Source organism: Lepus europaeus, chromosome 14 (assembly GCF_033115175.1).
Source record: "Lepus europaeus isolate LE1 chromosome 14, mLepTim1.pri, whole genome shotgun sequence".
NCBI classification, from domain to species: Eukaryota; Metazoa; Chordata; class Mammalia; order Lagomorpha; family Leporidae; genus Lepus; species Lepus europaeus.
In genome coordinates, this window is record NC_084840.1 from 27,952,209 (window position 1) to 27,970,405 (window position 18,197).

Consider the following 18,197-nt stretch of genomic DNA (forward strand, 5'->3'; position numbering starts at 1 on the left):
CAACATTTAAATTTAACAGTTCAACAGATGCATTACCTCTCAGCTCATCAAGTGGTTTAGCAATTTCCGTGAGTTTTACTACATTCAGATGGAGAAGTACGCACGTCAAGCCATCAACGATGGGGTCACCAGTACTGAAGAGCTGTCTATAACCAGAGACTGTGAGCTGTACAGGGCTCTGAACATGCACTACAATAAAGCAAATGACTTTGAGGTAGGAACTAATCTTCATTTTTTTTTTTTTTTGGTCATCTCCCTTGTCCTTTTTTTTTTTTTTGAAACTATTTTCTTTAAAAATGTCCCCAAATCTGTTTCGGTGATGGTTTCTCCCATAGGCATGCCCCAGAAGAGTAACAGGTAGAACAGCAAAAGGAGGTGCTTCCCTGGTTCCCCTCTGAATCATGGGAGCTGACCACTGCCATTCTCTTTCCAATCCCTGGCTCTTTAGCTTGCTTGTAGGGCAGACTCACTTGGCCACAGAAAAGGGAATTGGAAAATCCAAGGAAAATAGCAACAAGGAGCAAATTCAGAGTAATTTATTCTCCAGGGAAGAAGTTGCTGCTCAAATAGGCTTTTTCATATTTAAGTTCTCGGATGTAAGTTGAGCTGATATATGCTATATACAATGGTGCTTACAACTGCTGATTTCGTTAATTCAAGAAATGTTGATGGGGGAATGATTTCATGGCTTTGAACTTGAGTCAACATTTATTTCCTTTATGGAGGAAATGATCTGGGAATTGACTAGGCATACCTCTTAAGAGATCATGTTTCTGTTTTTGGAGGAGAGACTTGTGTTGATTATGCACGTGTGTACCTTCAGAAAAGTGTGTTACTCTTTGTTCATTCGCCCTTATATACACTTGCGTATATCTACAACATGCATATTCTAGATAGACACAAGCAATGTGGACAAGACCCAGAAAGCTGTATCCAGGCACAATGAAAGATGTGTGGCTATGAGTAAGGCATTTCTTTTTAGGCTAATGTGGTGCCTCAGCAAACAGTGTTCATCACCACGTGATGATGACTCTTCATGAGACAACACCAGCAAATCTCCCAGTGCTCACAAAGGCATTTTGCTGAGCCTTGCAGGGTGAGCAACAATAGTGGGAGGTGGGAATGTGACGAGCATTCTGCAGGCCGAGCCCCTACTGTGTAGAATAGACCGGCTGTGGCCAGACAGAGTCCACTTCTTGTAGGATCTTGGCGAGTTGCCGTCCCACCCTAAAAGGCAGAACTTTTTTCTCACGCCTCTCCTTGTTGCAGGGACCTTGTGGTAAAACTCTTGCTTTCCTTGTGTAGGGAGGCATCCAAAAACGCCCAGGAAGTTCTCATTTTTGAAGGAGAGGCACCTGGTTCTAGCGTTCTCAACAAAGGGACCTGACCCCTTGTCTTCTCCCTGTTGAACCATTCCTTCTAGGCCCTCCTCCACACTGCCCTGCGCAGTGCCCATCACTTACTGGGGCTTAAAAGACCCAATATGGAAGCTTAGCCATGGAGAAGTCACTGTTTTTCCTGGAAAGTTTGACTGATTGTATCACAAGCTACCAATTATCTTTGCTACCCAAGACCAATATCACTGTTTCTTGCCAGACATGTAAGGGAGAGATTCTTTGTGAATACTCTACTATTTTTAAATCTCTGTTTTTAAAGGCTTGGTTGTAACAGCACAGCAGTTTACTGCATTGACAAGACACTGGCACATTTCTTCCAAAGCTGAAGAAATGGTTTTGGCTAAACATTTTAAAGAAATCTTGGGGAGGGCTTCATCTCTTCTCTTCCCCGCGCCACTCTTCTGATAAATCTGCGGCTCTAAACCTTAAACTAAGAGACTTCTACTGTATGCTGGTGAATCATTTATATTATGTTATGATATAAATATTCACATGGCACCTTACATCAAGCTTCATAAAATAATTGTCCAAGAGTCACGAGGTGATTCCTGCATTTCTGTCGTATAATACGAACAAATCCTTAAAGTGCACATTAGGATTGGCAGGCTTGTTTAAGCCTTACCTAGTTGGAATGTAATCCCCTACTCATAGCCCAAGGGCCAAAATGACACAAACAAGGGACGCTGGCATCAAGAGGTCCCCAACAGGCTGCTCCTTTTAGCATAATCTAAATCCTCCTTTAATATGATTAATATCTGATATTTCCTTCTTTGTGAATCATACCCACTCCCAGCCAGGCCACCTCTCCTTTATCTGCAGAGTCTATTTTAAGATTGCCACACTGCAAGGAGTATGGGGCCTGGGCAGGGATTTTGTCACTTCTCATGTGACTTGGGACAAGTTATTGGACTATTCTGGGTCTAATTCCTCCTTCACCAAAGATTAGGCTCTTTCTGGAAACATGGGAAGAAGCAGGAACACAGACTGTACCCTGCTCCCCCACTCCCAAGCTCACTCACGATACACAGACGCACACCATATATGATCCTAATATCGCTAAACAGTTTTTACTGTAGCCTCTCACTTTGGCACATTTAGTAACAAAAGCTTTAGATAAGGTGATCCCTCCTTTTCCGAGCCTTTGTGCATGGAGGTCACTGCTTAAGTGAGATGCTTAAAAAGCCACTGCTCTTATCACTGTAGCTTTACCAGCATGGGCAATGGCGGCGAGCCAAGAGTAGAGGCAGCCGGCACCTCGAGCTGAATACCTCAGCTGAGGGTGTGTGTCCTGCTTTACTTTTGTATCTCAGTCTCTCCCCTCCAGATGAACTCCCACAAACCTGTAGTTTCAGTCTGAGCGAGTGAAGAGGATGTTCCTTTTTCTAATTTTCAAACACAGATGGAGCATGGTAGAGAGGTTCGGCAGTGATGATGACCTGGTGCCCAGAGATGCAGGCACTGCAAAGGAATATGCCAATCCACCTGAGTATTAGCTGGTCACGTAATGAAATGTATTGATTGCATTTTTAAAACTTCTCCATCAGTCGTTTGTAGGAATAATAAAATAGCTAACACTGATGAACTGTTTTCTAAGGTTCAGGGCACTCTTCTAAGTGTTTTGCCAATACTATCTTATTTAATGCAGACAGTAATAATAACTGCAGATACCCAGCGAGTCACAGGGAATATTTCAGTTCACCTAAAGCTTTGCTGGTTGTAAAGCAATTCGTAAGTGGGCACGGGCCAGCAGAGCCGGGGAGAGAGAATGGGCTTGAAGGATGGCGCCTGCATTCCCCCCTTCTCTGTAACTTTTTCCTTCCTCCTTTCTCATCTCTACTCCTTGTCTCTATTCAGCTTTCTGCTCCAGCTCTGCCTCTGTTACAAGCTTGCCGGTGGCACTTCTGTCACTGCATAGCACCACCCCCATCCAGATCCTGCTGCTGATGCCTCTCAAGGCTGGGAGGTTGCTGACCCCTGGCCCACAAGAAAACAGAGCAGATGGGGAGGGCTTATCACTGGGAAAGTGGGAGTGGCGTGCATCTCTCGCCTCTTCTAGACCCTAGTTTCCTGCCCTGTATGCGTCAGGACCGTCTAAGTGGCAGAAGAGCTGGTTCTGTCTTTTGTATCAGTTTGCGCAATTGCCAAGATTCTTGGCACTGCATCCAGACTTGGGGTGGTGAAAGTTTGAGAAGACCCAGCAGATGCAGAGGAAGACAATGAAGGGGGTAAAAAATAAAAAAAGGAAAACTCCACTTTTGGTTAGCACTCAAGTGCATCACACTGGGTGGGGCGTCTCGCTTCTGAATGTGAGGTTGCGAAGGTGTGCAGAGAGGGGTGTTCGGTTATGGGCTGCATCTTTCACTCCTGCTTCTCACATTTAATGAGATTGGCAACAATAAATTTATCTTTCCAGGTGTTATGGTACATATTGCCATGCTTCATTCTCACTTCACTTTGAAGAGCTTCCAACAAAAAAATTTTATGGGGAGGGGAAGGAGGTTTGGGACTCCTTCCCAGTTTTTAAATCATACTGATATTTCTGACTTTAGGGCCCTAGGAGTTGGGTTTTATTGCGTTTTTTTTTTTTTTCTTCCCTCACAACAGTAGCAGGGAAGGAAGGTTATAGTCATGATAGCTTTCCAAGGTTAGTTCACCTGCTTTGCAAAGAACTCAACTGAGGCAGTTGACTTGGGTCACACAGAGAGATTATTTGCACTGCTAAAGAGCAAAACACACAGCACCCTAGGTTTGCCAGCATGACCCAAGCTGGCCACTTCATATGGCGCAGCTGAGAAAGGCCACATGATCTCAAGCTTGAGCTTCGGGGGTTGGCCTGTGTGTCAGCTGAGAAGTGAATGTGACAGACACCTGCACTGAGTGCAGGGTGCACTGAGCACCCTTTCCTATTCTGGGGCACCAGGAGTTAGCGTCCCCTCTCCCTGGCCCTGTGGCCTGGCAACTCTCATAGGCCCCTCAGTGCTGGTCATTTACCCCATAGGTGGAATCCAAGCTCCCAGCAAGAGTGGGTAACCTCCCTTCACAAAAGACCCAGGTTTGGGGATGGAAGGCTTAGAAATACACAGAATGAGGAACTTGAGTCATTTCTTGATGGGCTTGTAAACCCCATTCCCCAAGGTGCTGGTGGAAACAGCATCTCCCTGGGGAAGCAGCTCCATCGTGGAGCCTGTAGGTTTGACATTTGCCAGGTAATCTTGGACAGCCAAGGGTGCTTCCGCAGCCCTCTTTATGGGGCTCTTCACTTTCCTTTTGGAAACACAAAATAAAAACATCCCCTCCTCTACAAACACAGGCATCCTTACTGAATAAATTCTCAACTTCCATGCTTGCCCCAATTCCCAAACCCATTCCCACTTTCTGCAAAACCCATGTTTAAGAAGATTTAATGCATTTGGAAGTCTTTCCTTCGCATTGTCATCTCTTTAAAGAAAAATGAGGACAGGTGGATTTAGGAAGCGCTTCCCTCTGCTCCAAATAGATACTTAAATATGAGTGATCGTTTGGAAAACTGGCACGTGAGGGAAAGCCTTTTACTGCTGTTGCCGTCTTTTGGCCTCGGAGCTGCTGAGCCGTTTCAATGATCGCACAACACACTCTTGGTGGGTGGCGAGGAAGCAAAGAAACCCTTACCATTTCTTCCCGTGCCAGTCCTGCCATTGACAAGCCAAATTGATCTTTTAAGAGACTAAATGAATGTTCTCTAAATATATGTACACACATGGCTGGCTGGGAACATGTTCCTTCTCCAGAACGAGTGCCTGCAATGGAAAGAGAGCAGTGAAGGCTCCAGCCAGGAGGAGGGGTGGAAGGGCTGGGGGCGGGGTGGACGTGGCCTCCTGGGCACACAGGAGGCTTCCGTGCCGTGCCGCGCCGCTGTCCTTTTGGGATTCAAGGTGTTCATCAGCATAATGAAGCGGGCCCATTGATTTATCATCTATTTGGTAATGTCATCGCATTTTTAGCTCCCTGCGTCTTTTTTGTCATTGGGTTACATTCAAGCACAGTAAGATCAACTTTAAAACCTCCTTACTCAACAGCTTTATTAGTTATAGCATTCCATGACCTTTCTCAACATTCTTAAAGAAAAAGATACAGTGTAATGTCGCTTTACTTTGCTTATTGTCCTTTGTTGGGGTGAACAAAGCATTTGCGACAGTGGCTATAGCACATAATTATACAGCTTTCAATAGCAGTGTCTTGGCACATATCAAAGTTCAGAGGAGCCTTTAGAAAAAAAAAAAAAGATGTTTTGTGGCAGCCTAGGGAGGGTCTCATCTTTCCTTCAGAAAATAGTTCAAGGCTCTTCTGTCAAGCTTCCCTACTTAGAGCTTTTTCTCCTCCTGCTTCATAAAGTTTAAAGGGGATTCAGTGGAGTTCTATGATCTGTTTCCTTTGAAAGATTGTTCCTCGGCACAGAGGGGCCCTTTGACTTCAAGAGTTCACAGATTCATGTCTTTAGGTATCATATGTCTGACCTTATCAGTTACTCCATTTAATGTAGGAGAAAAAGTCTCAACTCTTTGTGTTTGTCTGTTTTGCCTCTGTGAAATGATTTGGTGAAAAGACCATCCTTTTTAACACACCACTGAGAGCCCGTTTCTGACTGTAACCTACCCTGTGGCTTTTCTCTCTTTTTTAAAAAAAAAAAAAATTGTCCTTGTGTTTTGTGTATGGATGAGTTCACAGTGAGAATAGAATTATACAAGGGCAGGCGCACACACAAAAAAAATCTTTTGCTTTCCTCCCTCATCTTTCCCCCCCTCCACACACACACACACACACACACACGGGCTATTGGCTCGCTCAGTGGCTGTACCCCAACTAGCAAAGCATTTAGCAAACACAGAGGTGGCGGCGGGGGTGCTGGGGCAGTGGTGGGTTTTCCCTTCCTTCCACCTCCCCCTAAGGCCTTCATAATTAATTGTCCTTCAGAGATGAGGAAAGTTCAGGAACAGGGTGTGGAGGATGTCTATTGTCTGACATTCAGTTCTCCTTGCCTCGGCGCCTTTTCTTTGCCCCACAAAGGGTTAGCAATAGGGGAGAGGAGCAAGTTCTCTTCTGAGAGCCACTGGTGGTGGCCGTAGCCGTGGCCGCCGCTGGTGGGATGCGATCATTGTGTTGTTCAGCCCATCCTGGATTAAATGTCTGAAGTTCTAACAACCTTTTAAAAGCCGGCCTGTTTATTTCATCCAGATGAAGCAAACTCATTTAGCAATCCAAAGCTTCCTCGAAGTTGACCATCCCTTTTCACATGGGAGACAATATTTTAAATCAGGTCTCCTCATTCCCTGCTCCCAAATCCCCTGCACTCTGGGATGTGATTTAACTTTATTTTTTATTTTCTGTCAGTCATAAGGCAGAAATTTGAATGATCATGCACTCATTGCTCCTTAAAGGCAGGGGTTATCAATTTGCAACGATAAATATTTTTGCAAACATCATTTTTGGTGAAGCATCAGACTTGAATTCTTGAAAGTGGAAGATTCTAGTTTTTAAAACACGGTTTTACTTTCAGGGATGCCATATGTCCGTCTTTGGTGCTATTTGGTAATGTGACATAAAACAAAACCAGTCTGTCCCTGCCCACTTCATTTTGGGTTGAGACACAAAATAAAGATGCAGTGTGGAGACAGCTATTTCAGAAGTACAGGCAACGGAGCAGTGTCCATTAAAGATCATTATACCACTGTTCCTGGCAAACAGGGCGAAGGCATGGAGAGCAGTTGAACTAGCAGATGAGTCAGGCTTCAAGTGGGTACGCTGTCGCGTTCCCGACAACTTCCAGGCTGAAGACGACCACATTGAAAAGAAATATCTGCCCCCTACAGCAATTTGTTTGGGAGGAAGAGGCCCACAGGCTGGATCCTGGCCGGCCCGCGACCGACTCCATTCCCCATTGCTCTTTGAAAACAATTTCACAACAGACCTTTTGGTATTTAAAGAGAACCTGAATGTGGAAGTTGACACAACTAATATAGTCATACCAAAAAGGGGTCATAAAAAATTCAAGTTATTCTTATGAATCTTTCATGAGAAGCAATGAAAAGGACACTAGTGTGGCCAAGTCCTTTGTGCTACAAGCTCTTCTCCCCGGCTCCGAGCTATTGTTCTTTCAGCTCCTCAAACAGACTTTCACTTTCAAACTGACAGAAGTCACTTACAAGCCAGACAGCTGTACTAACACACCCACCTTACTGAGCGAGAGCCTGGCAGGTGACGGCGCCTGCTGAGAGACCTTGTTTCAGATGAGCAGGGCTGGCTTTCCTGTGCCTTAGTGGTGCTTTTGTGCTCACTCTGAGATGGCCCGCGTATTGCTATTCTGTGTCTCTCCTACCCCAAAACTGGTTCCCCAAATATTTCTAGCATGTTCTTTACAGGCTGCAATGTTGACATCCGTGATAATATCTAAACCTGAGGTTGTTGGCTAAGGTCAGGTTCATGGAAGTTGGGGCACTTCCAGCAGAAAACAGGAGGACTTCGACTCCCAACTCTGCTGCTCCATCTCCTCTTGCTCCTCTTTCTTTATTCAGCCTCCTTCGCTTAGTCCAGTGTCTCCTGGGCTTTGCAGATTTCTACTGATGAGGAGTAGCTGGGATTGGCTGGAAAACACCCTCCAAAGACGGGTGCTTGCCTGACCCTGGGATTTAAAATTCAGAGCCAGCTCTGGAGGGAGGTGGTCTTGCCTTGCCTCGCAGGCCTCCGGGCCGCAGCCATCGTGGGCCATGGCGAGTCCTCCCTGTGTGTGTCTTACAGGCCTCCCCTCCCCTGTCACCTTGTGTACAGTCTGGTCTGTGACACTGATGGTGATTATGTCATTATTTTGCTCTGGGGGCCCTGGCACATCTGCAGAGCCCGAGCACATCTTCTTTGTTGCGCTGGCAAACGTCCCACACCGCAAATGCTTCATTAGCCCTGCTGCCGGCCTCCTTGCCAGACACGAGTGCCCAAATCCAGGCTTCTTTTTGCTCCGTTCTTTTGTGTAGCTGATGATCATGTATTCATCTTCCTGGTTCTTCCCCATTTCCCTCGACTTCTGCACTGCAGATGTCCCTGTTTCCTGGCCCAAATCGCGCCGAAGTCCACAGCGAGCACAAGGTGACTCTTCACCTGTGAACCCATCCCCACCCCTTAGCACCTCTCCTACTTTCTCATTCCCCATGTGAATTGTGACTTTGAATAGCTCCCAACTGTAAGGACGAACGTTTTCAAACTCGCAGTTGGAACGGCCCCCTAATGGTGGCTTCCACTTTATGATGGGAGGCAGGGTTGGAATTAGGGGTTATTAGACACGGCGTGTTATCCGTAGGCCTCTCTCCTCCATCCCCGCCTCCTAGCCCCGCACCCTCTTGCCTTGGCTCTTTTATTTGCTCCTGCCCATTGCTGCATTTTACCAGTTTTCAGAAAACAGTGTGAGCCGTGGGTGCGCAAAATGCTCTTCATGACTCGCTGTGCACGTGCGCACTGCCAGCATTCAAGGCTCCTTCTCTCTGAACGGAACCTGCATCTCACTGCACCCTCTACCAAAATCCACCGCCCTCACCTACTGCAGGCCTGCTCTCCCCAGAAACAATGAGCTGTTATTAGATACTTAAGGTGATTAACTCTTGGCTGTTTGGGAACTCAACAAAACACTGCTCTCGCTAAAGTTTTTATTCTGTATATTTAAAATAGGGTCCCAGCATTTGTGGAGGTGTACTGGTTTTTACATTAACTGAAGTTCAGTTTTAGAGCCTAGTATCTTGGTATGTTTAAATTTTCTCTTTGACATGAATTAATTGATCTGTGTTAGCATGTTATAAGCAGCTTCTCCAGTAGAGAAGTGAACCAGTTTTTAGCCCCTAATCACCATAGCATAAGGTGTTTTAAATGTCTCTGTCTTTGAGTAGAACATAGCTTTAGTTTTGAGGTCTGGTTAAAGGAATATTTCATATGTGTATAGGAATCATGGTCAGACCATCGCCCTGTTAAGAACCACAGAAACTCCCTCCCGGGAATGACTTGCCTGAGATTTCCAACTGCTCACCAAAGATGGGTCCAGGAATAAGCGTGGGCCCTGTTCTGAATTTGAGCAGCAGCCCAGTGAGGAGGGTAGGAGAGAGGTGGGCAGGTCAGTGGGCAGGGAGCGTGTCCGAGAGGCTCGTATATGTTCTTAATTGAATCTTTTTTCGAACGACTCAGAGTGTTCCTAACTTCCTTGTATTAGATCATTATGGTTTTATCACCCATAGGTTTGTTTAAACCTTTTAAAAACTTAACCTCATTCTGAGAATATGCCACTCCTCAAGATAATTATTTGTTGCCTGCTGGGAAAAATAGCATCTACTTTTTGTGGTTCTTAAAGGATTCCCTTGGAACTCCACAGGGATGTCCTTTGTTATAATATCCTGAGCTTTGTCAACAGGGTGCTGGCCATATTCTCCATTTCCTTTCTGATTTTATAGACTTTGATCATTACTCCCTTTTAATCTTCATCTCTCCAGATTAAGGAGGTCTAATCCTTTTTAAAAGCCTAATCTCATACAGTAAGTGGGCTGCCCCTACACATTGTCGCTGCCCTTCTGTTAACATGCTTTCCGGCCTGTGTTATTTGGGTGGACAGTTACAGTCACTAAAGCACAGAGCAGAATTCCAGGTGTGGGCACTCGGGCCGCAGTGTGGTGATTGTGCCTCATGCTCACACCCAATGGGACTGTTTTTCTTACCCGCAAAATTTATCTTCAGAAGTTGGATTTCTTGAGTAGCATCTCAGTAGCTCTTATTGGTTAGAATGAGCCTGTGAGACCAATTTATCAGACTCTTGGGGAGTGTTCTGGCAAATCTGTGTCTAGAGAACCTAGCAGCCAAATAAGAAATGGGCAGACCCACCCTACTGCCCAGACGTTTCAGTGTTTGTGTAGATGGAGGACTGGGGTATTTGACATCGTGAGGCTAAGGCCCTCATCTCGGACCTGAGTCTGTAAGAATGACATCTGTGGTAAGAAAGCTATAGTTTCTACTTTATTTGATAGTATTCTCAGGCAAGAAAGGAAATGCTTCTTTAGGTATTATTTTATAGAAAAGCATCACCTTGAAATCTTAATAGGTAAATCTTTTGAGGAGTCTTGCCACTGTCTTTGATCTTTGGTCAATTCTTTTTTTTTTTTTTTACTTTTATTTAATGAATATAAATTTCCAAAGTACAGCTTATGGATTACAATGGCTTCCCCCCCTCAATGACTTCCCTCCCACCCACAACCCTCCCCTTTCCAACTCCCTCTCCCCTTCCATTCACATCAAGATTCATTTTCAATTCTCTTTATATACAGAAGATCAGTTTAGTATATATTAAGTAAAGATTTCAACAGTTTGCACCCACATAGCAACACAAAGTGAAAAATACTGTTGGAGTACTAGTTATAGCATTAAATCACAATGTACAGCACATTAAGGACAGAGATCCTACATGAGGAGCAAGTGCACAGTGACTCCTGTTGTTGTTGGTCAATTCTTGCATTGAATTTAGGAGCACACACATGGGAGCCAGTCCCTGGGATCGAATTCCAGCTCTGCGGTTCTCTAGCAGGAAAACCCGGGCAAGTGTCTTCTCTCCCCTGTCCCTCCGTTTCCTCACCTGTCAAACAGATGACATAAGCAGGCCCGCCCGACAGAGTCCTTATGGGAATTAAATGAATCTGCATGAGTGTGTTAGCGCAGTGTAAATGCAACCCAAGCATAAGCATTCACTTACTCACTCGCAGAGCCAAGTAAATGCTGCTACATCATCAGTAGCTCAGCTATTGCATCATTTCCTGCTGAGCCCCAGTAGGAAGATAAACAAACAAGCCAGCAGGGAGCTCTCATCAGAATTGGGACACAGATTCAATGTAAAACTGGTTTGAAAAAGAGAAAGTGATTCCTCCTGCCCCAAGTCTGACTGTATAAGGAATCACCAGCCTGCAGCAGCTCTGGGACTGTGGAGTCATCTGTTTGCAGAGAAGGAAGCCAACAACCTGATGCCAGGGGGCAGTGGAAGGGGCCCTCGCCCACAGCGTCTGGCTCTGGCCACTTGTACTCCGTGGGGCTGTACTTTGCTCCTCTGAAGAGTGGTGACATTCATCTCAGGGCTTTCTTCTAGTTTTTTTAAATTCTGTGATTCTAGAATAGGGGACACCTGCATTCGCTAAAGTCTCTGGAGTCCTGGTCACGATGCACAGCTTGCAGCCACGAGTCTGGAGGCCCTGGGAATGCAGCCGGCTTCCACATGGGGCCACTTCTTCCCTGGTGACTGGGCTGCAGCTTAATTATCTTGGTAGAACTCTCCAGGGAGCCCGTTTTAGCTTTCTCCCAGGGCCCTCTTTGCAGATCTAAATCTCAGCAGTGCCCATGGAGACATGGTAACTCCCTTACTGGGATTATAAAGACTAATTTTTCAAATTCATAAACAATTTATTGACTGAATTGGCACAAGTCATTATTACTTGCTGCTCACTTTATTTGTTGCCTTAGGTGGGGTGGCCAGTGAGGAAATTTGTGGGTTTTTCTGGGATGTGGTTCATATCTGTCCCAACTAAGACAGACCCTATATACCTGTACCCTCACACCTTCCACCTGGGCCACTCCTCAACAATCAGGATTTTTATTATGGTTTAACCTCTATCAAATGTACATCTCCCCTCTTTTAGGACCCAGGTAGCTGTTTCAGATGATATAACTACCTTCCCCCCATGCTTGGTTGGTTATTTTTCCAACACTGTCCTTTAAGTATTCCCAAGGGTAATCCTGATCATAAAAGTCTTTTTCATTGGGATTTGTTGTCATTTTTGTTGTTGTTGTATGTGAGAGTCTGGCTGGTTCTACAGATGACTCTTTGAAAAAATGGTAATATATTTACCAAGAACAGGTTGGGCTGAAGGCAGAGAGATGAGCTAGTGCTGAAGGAGGTGGCAGAAGATGAAAGTGTGTGGCCTCAAGCCCCCTACATTTCCTTTCATTTAAAGACTGTTTTCAGAGATTTGTCATTTTCAGTGACTTGAAGGTGTGTGAGATAATCTGCGTGGAGATTCCTGGAATTGCCTTTGAGCAAGGCCAGCAACTCGAGTATGGACAGCCTCTTCTGTCTCCTCACCTTGACCCATCCTCAAGTCCCATTAGGTATTGGTAGGGGCCAAGCAGATTTCCAAGACTCTGTGAGTTCACGATAAAATCTATTGCTGGGCCTTCTAAAATATTGACTTTTCTCAAGGAGGGAATTTCAAACTCCTTGATGAGCTCTTATGTAGCCTCGAAAATCCAGTGAGCCCTTGGTATCCACAGAGGACTAGTTCCAGGACTCCTGACAGATACCCAAATCCAAAGATGCTCATGCCCCTTACATAAAATGCCATTGTATTTGCATATAACATATGCACATCTCCCCGAGTGCTTTAAATATTCTCTAGATTTCTCTGGGACCTAATACCATGTAAATGTTATGTAAATAGGCATTATACTGCATTGCTTAGGGAATACTGACAAGAAAAAAAAACAGTGCGTATATGTTCAATATAGTTGCAGTTTTGTTTTTTAGTATTTTTGATCAGCAGTTGATTGAATTCACAGATGCTGAACCCACAAATACGACTGTACAGCCCATCCTTAGTTTTATAAAGAATAATTATAGAGAAAGGACCAAAAGAATTCCATTAAAATAGGAAATATTCTTTGACAGAACAAAGATCTTGGAGTCAAAACCAAGGGACGAGATTGAGGCTGATCATCCTTGATCCTCCCAAAGCAACCTGGGTGTTATTTGGGGTGTCCTGAGCTATGGCCTGTATGGTGGTGTATGATGCTCGGTTGGATTACCATCCATTTTGCCATACTGTTCTCATGGTCCTGCCCAAACCCTACTTCCTAGCAGCTTCTCCCCAGCCCCTTGCTTATGTTGCTCCATCACCAGGAATACCAGGCATGCTGACCTGTTTTATTTACTACTGGCCTAAGTGAAGTTTAATTATGAAGGGAAAGCTACTGAGGGAAACAATCACGTAATGCATTCTCCAATGAAACAGGAGTAACTGTGGATTATCTGTGCCCCAGCTTCCTCTTCAGGCAATATTGGAGTGTTTATGCCATGTTGCTTTTGGATAATCTCCCATCCAAGAACGGCACCAAGCTTGGCCCCATTTATTTTACCACTTTGCCCAGTAATTGGAATAAATTAAGGACTGTCCGCTTGTCTTGAACTCTGACAGTGTGGCACATAATTTGTGGGGCTGCTTGGAAGTCTGTTGACACTATGGAACGACTATGGGATGGTGATAGTGTTATTTTTCCACATGAGTCCTGAGCTGACTGGGTAGATGGGTCATGAAGCCAGGATAGAATCCTCTAGTTCTCACATTTAGATACTGACTGGCAGAAAAGCCCTTGTGAAAAGTTCCTAATCAAAACAGGGCAACTCTGAAGTCTTCCCAGTCCTTGATGGTCTCTGTGCATGGGTCATTAACTCTTTTCCCATAGACATGAGCAGCCTTAACTGCACCTGAGGAATTGTGATGCCCCACAGGAACAACTGGTATACCAGCCCAGAGTGGCCTCAGCACTAGAGTGGAATGTAAGGGTGCTGGGACATTTAGAAGAGTTGCTAGTCCTCAAGTTTGGCCAGAAGCAAGGGTTGTCAGGCTATGACCCACAGCCCAGATCTCACCCTCAATCTACTTTTATGGTGCCAGGCTAAGAATGGTTTTCTAATTTTACACACACACAAAAATAATAATGCAGTTGAGAGAGAATGAGGTTCACAAATCCTTTAAAATTCCAGTTGTCCCCTAGATATCCCCAGAAGATGCTCCTTGGGTGTCCAAATCCAGGGGTACTCAAGCCCCTTATACAACCCGGCAGAGCGTTTGAGTAAACCTATGGACATCTTCCTGTGTACATTAAATCATCTCTAGGTTACATATAACACCTAAAGAAAGGGTAAACCACATTCACATGGTTGCTATACTGTCACATTTAAGGAGTCATGACAAGGAAGAACAAGTTTGTATATGTTCATTGCACATGCAACTTTTTTTCTAAATATTTTTGAACTACCCTTGGTTGGGTCCAGAGAGGCAGAACTGATGTACACGGAGGGCCAACTGTATTTATTACCTAGCTCCTTACAGACAGAGTTTGCCAGTGTCTGGCTGAAGGTTGTTTCTTTCTTTTGTGGAACATAAACTTTCCGAGATCTCTTCTAGTTCTGAAGTTCCAAAATGCTGCAATTTTTTGACAAATTTGTCTTGGTTCAGCTCTTACCTGAAGAGTCTACAGATATATAACTCCAGTAGGGTGTTTCTGGTTGTTGTAGTTTTTCTTTTTTAAGATTTATTTACTATTTGAAAGGCAGAGTTAGAGAGAGAGAGAGACAGAGAGAGAGAGACAGAGAGAGAGAGAGAGAGATCTTCCATTTGCTGGTTCACTCCCCCAAAGAGCTACCAACAACCAGCAGTTGGGCTGGTCTGAAGCCAGAAGCCAGGAGCTTCTTCTGAGTCTTCCATAGATGTGCAGGTCCTAAGCACTTGAGCCTTCTGCTGCTTTCCAAGGCACATTAGCAGGGAGCTAAATTGGAAGTGGAGCAGCCAGGACTTGAACCAGTACCTATAAGGGATGCCAGTGCTGCAGGCTGCGGCTTTATCTGCTGTGCCACAATGCTGGCCCCTTCTGATTGTTTTTAATACCTCAGAGCTCGTGTGTGGTATTTTGGGAGTGGGGAGAATGAGGTGTTAGGTTTTAGTTTCTGATACATTTTCTTTGATGTTTTTGTTTTATTTTATTTGTTTAAATTTGGAAGTACTCCTTGAGATGTGCAGAGTTTGGGAAGGAATGAGAATTTACTCCATTACAACAAATAGGACACATATAAGATGTCCATGCGTGAGCCCAGAAAGCAGCCACTTTCAGCATATTCAGTGAGTCAGATTTCAGCCCTGCAAAGTAATTTTGACAGTCTCTCATGGACATTTGTCATCCTGTTCCTCGCAAGCTAGTGCTGCTTTCTCTGGAACCATGGAAGAGATGATTTTATTTATCATGCTATCTATAAGCAGAATTACCCATGGAATACTCATGTAACTTAAAATGAAGCCACAATTTATTAAAGGTAGAGCAGAGGATGTTAAGACATTCTTTCCTATTACCTGAGAGGTCACATTATTTAAAACTACTCTAGCACACTGTTGACAATTATGTGTTATTTTAACATGATGTATTCCAGAGATATAGGCATTTGTTGTGAATTCCGTATTTTCTAAATACTCTTAAAACACAGAGACTCAAAAATGCAGGTAAAGAAACAAAGAAGATGGCTCAGGGTGCATTTTTGCTCCTTATTCCTGCTGTCACCAGGCAAGTCCACACCACAGGTCTGGCCACTAGCAGCCTCCCACTTCTCATGCTGCAGACCAAAGTCCACTTCCAATGATCCTTTTTCATGGAGTTCTACTGTCCCTCTCTGACAGTTTCCATGTGCTGTTCATGTCTTCTATCACATTTCTTCCAGTGGGCCATTTCCACCATGTCATTTCTGGTTGCTACTCTACCAGCATTTATTTCCAAGGGCTGAGGCATGGGAGGGTGTCAAGCTGTCTGACTTGGGAGTGTACTGCCACAGGCTCCATAAAGGCCGTGAGATGGGCCCTGCTTTTGCCACTGTTCCTCATTATCTCAGCTACTGTTTTGGCCCGAGAGAAACCTGGGATTCGTGGGTGGATCACCACTCCAGTGCCTTCCCTAGACTCGCCTGGGTTGGTTTCTCCCTGACCCCTACGTATTACCATGACATTGCCTGGTCAGCACAGAATGTGTGCAGCTTTCACCCGCTGAAACCCCTGATCCCAAACTCCCTGGAGGGTTTGGCTTTTGGATTTTGGCAAGAAGGCCTGATGCCCATCAGGTCAGCATGAATAAAGATTTCTTTCTTCCTTATTTTTTTAAAAGTCAAGATCAACTGAAACAGCTCCCAGAGCTTTCCCTCTCTCAAGATGATTTAACCCCTTCCTCTGGAGTACATTTTCTCTTACGAATGTACAGTATTTCATTTCACTCTTTGTGTGAGACAACCAAGAAATCTACTCTATGTAAAATTTGAGAACCAAATCAATTCTAGAGCAATCTTATCATTTTTAAAGTATGTTTATCCAGCTTTGTAGTAGGAACAGGCACACTGTTCGAAGGCCACATACTTTTCAAACCTTGGTTGCAACACGTTGGCCCCGTTTTGAAACTGTCTTTATCTAGCCGAGAAAGCGAAAATCTATTTGACAAAGTGGCACTCTGGCCAGTTTATCTTGCAATATGGCTTTAGTTCACTGAGTCTATTGATTTCCGTAAATTAATGTTTACAGAATGCTGCTGAATTTTGCTCAACAGAACATTGTTCTTTTGAAGCTTTGTTTAAAAAAAAAAAAATGATACAGATTGTTATTGCTGTGTGTGTCTTTGCATAGACCAAGGAAGCAGAGTTTTTTGTTTTTAAAGACAACCTTGAACTATAGCCACTTCCTGCAAGCATTTACTCTTCACATATTTAAGCGGCACAACACTCAACTAGGAATTGGGCCCACTCTCAGGGTTCCAAATTCATGGATTTATTACACTGATCACATCCTATAAGGTCCCTGAAAACTGAATGCCACCTGGAGCATCAATGAGAAAGAGAGACTTCAGTCCGCCAGTTGTGGCTGGAGAGCCCTCCTCTGCCTCACCGGATGCAACCTGGCAGGCATCTGGGAGCAGCTTCGCAGCCAGTACTCCTGGATAATGCCAGTCTTCCAAACCGAGGGTAGAGCATCCTAACAAATTCAAATGCCACTTAGCCGTGTGGTGGGAACTCTAAATATAACACCTTGCTCTCTGACTGGGGTGCTCGGTGTTTAATAGCCAAAACCTAATCTCTAAAGATGGTTTTAAAACTGGCCTTCCCAGGGGAAGCACACATACCCATTCAGAGCAAGAAAACTGGGATTTGACTCATAATTAGGAAACAACCGAAATAAGAGTTAGGAAGCACAAAGCGACTTTTCTCAACTTGTTGACTCAGCCAATAAAATTGTCCGAGCGAGCCTCCTCAAAGCAGCTGCCAGACTGCTTGCTCTGCACACACTTGTACACGCTCACCCCAGCGAAATGCTTCCCAGGAATCACGGCTCCTTTTGAAAGGTTCAAACCATCACGTGACGTTTGGGGGGTGTTTAACGCTCTCTGAAGCACAGTCGGGCCTGTGTTCCCATTTGCTCTGTCCCCTGTCATGCGAAGGCACTGGAACACAATCCCATGGTTCACTGTGTGTAGGATCCAGCACCAGTTCTCCCATGCTGAAGGGCCAGTCGGTCAGCGGCTGGGCTGTACACGCGGGATAAATGCACGCATGGCTGCAGAGAGAGACCCTTAGGAACAGCATCTTCTGACCGTATTTCATAGTGCCATGATTCCTCCTCTGGCAGGAGAGTTCAGGGTGAATGAGACGGTGGAAGAAGCAGCCACGACGTATCTGTTCTTGCCTTTTCATCTGATAATCTCTATGAGGAGTTACCAAAGCATCTGGGTTTATCCATTTAAGTCCCCTCTGTCTGCAGTCTAAGTCCCCAGCTTGTGCCACTGCTGTCAGGAGATAGGTCTCTCCTTGATCAATATTTACTTAACAAACAGCAGGGATAGGGGAGTTTGTTTAGAGGAATCGCGTGCGCACTGGGCTGAATGAGTGCTAGGGAAAGTGGTTCCACTGTGCGTCTCCTTGGCTGGGGTGTGTGTGTGTGTGTGTGTGCGTGCGCGCGAGCG

The 18,197-nt window shown here is 44.9% G+C and overlaps 1 protein-coding gene across 3 annotated transcripts in view; it reads left to right on the top strand.

The window, feature by feature from the left end:
* The window catches only part of PROX1 (prospero homeobox 1), a 52,668-nt gene that overhangs the window by 22,915 nt on the left and 11,556 nt on the right, over window positions 1-18,197 (top strand). For all 3 annotated transcript variants that reach the window (XM_062210337.1, XM_062210339.1, XM_062210338.1), the window contains one exon: window positions 20-214. In XM_062210337.1, the coding sequence (XP_062066321.1) occupies window positions 20-214 (195 nt within the window). The remainder of the gene's footprint in view (window positions 1-19; window positions 215-18,197) is intronic.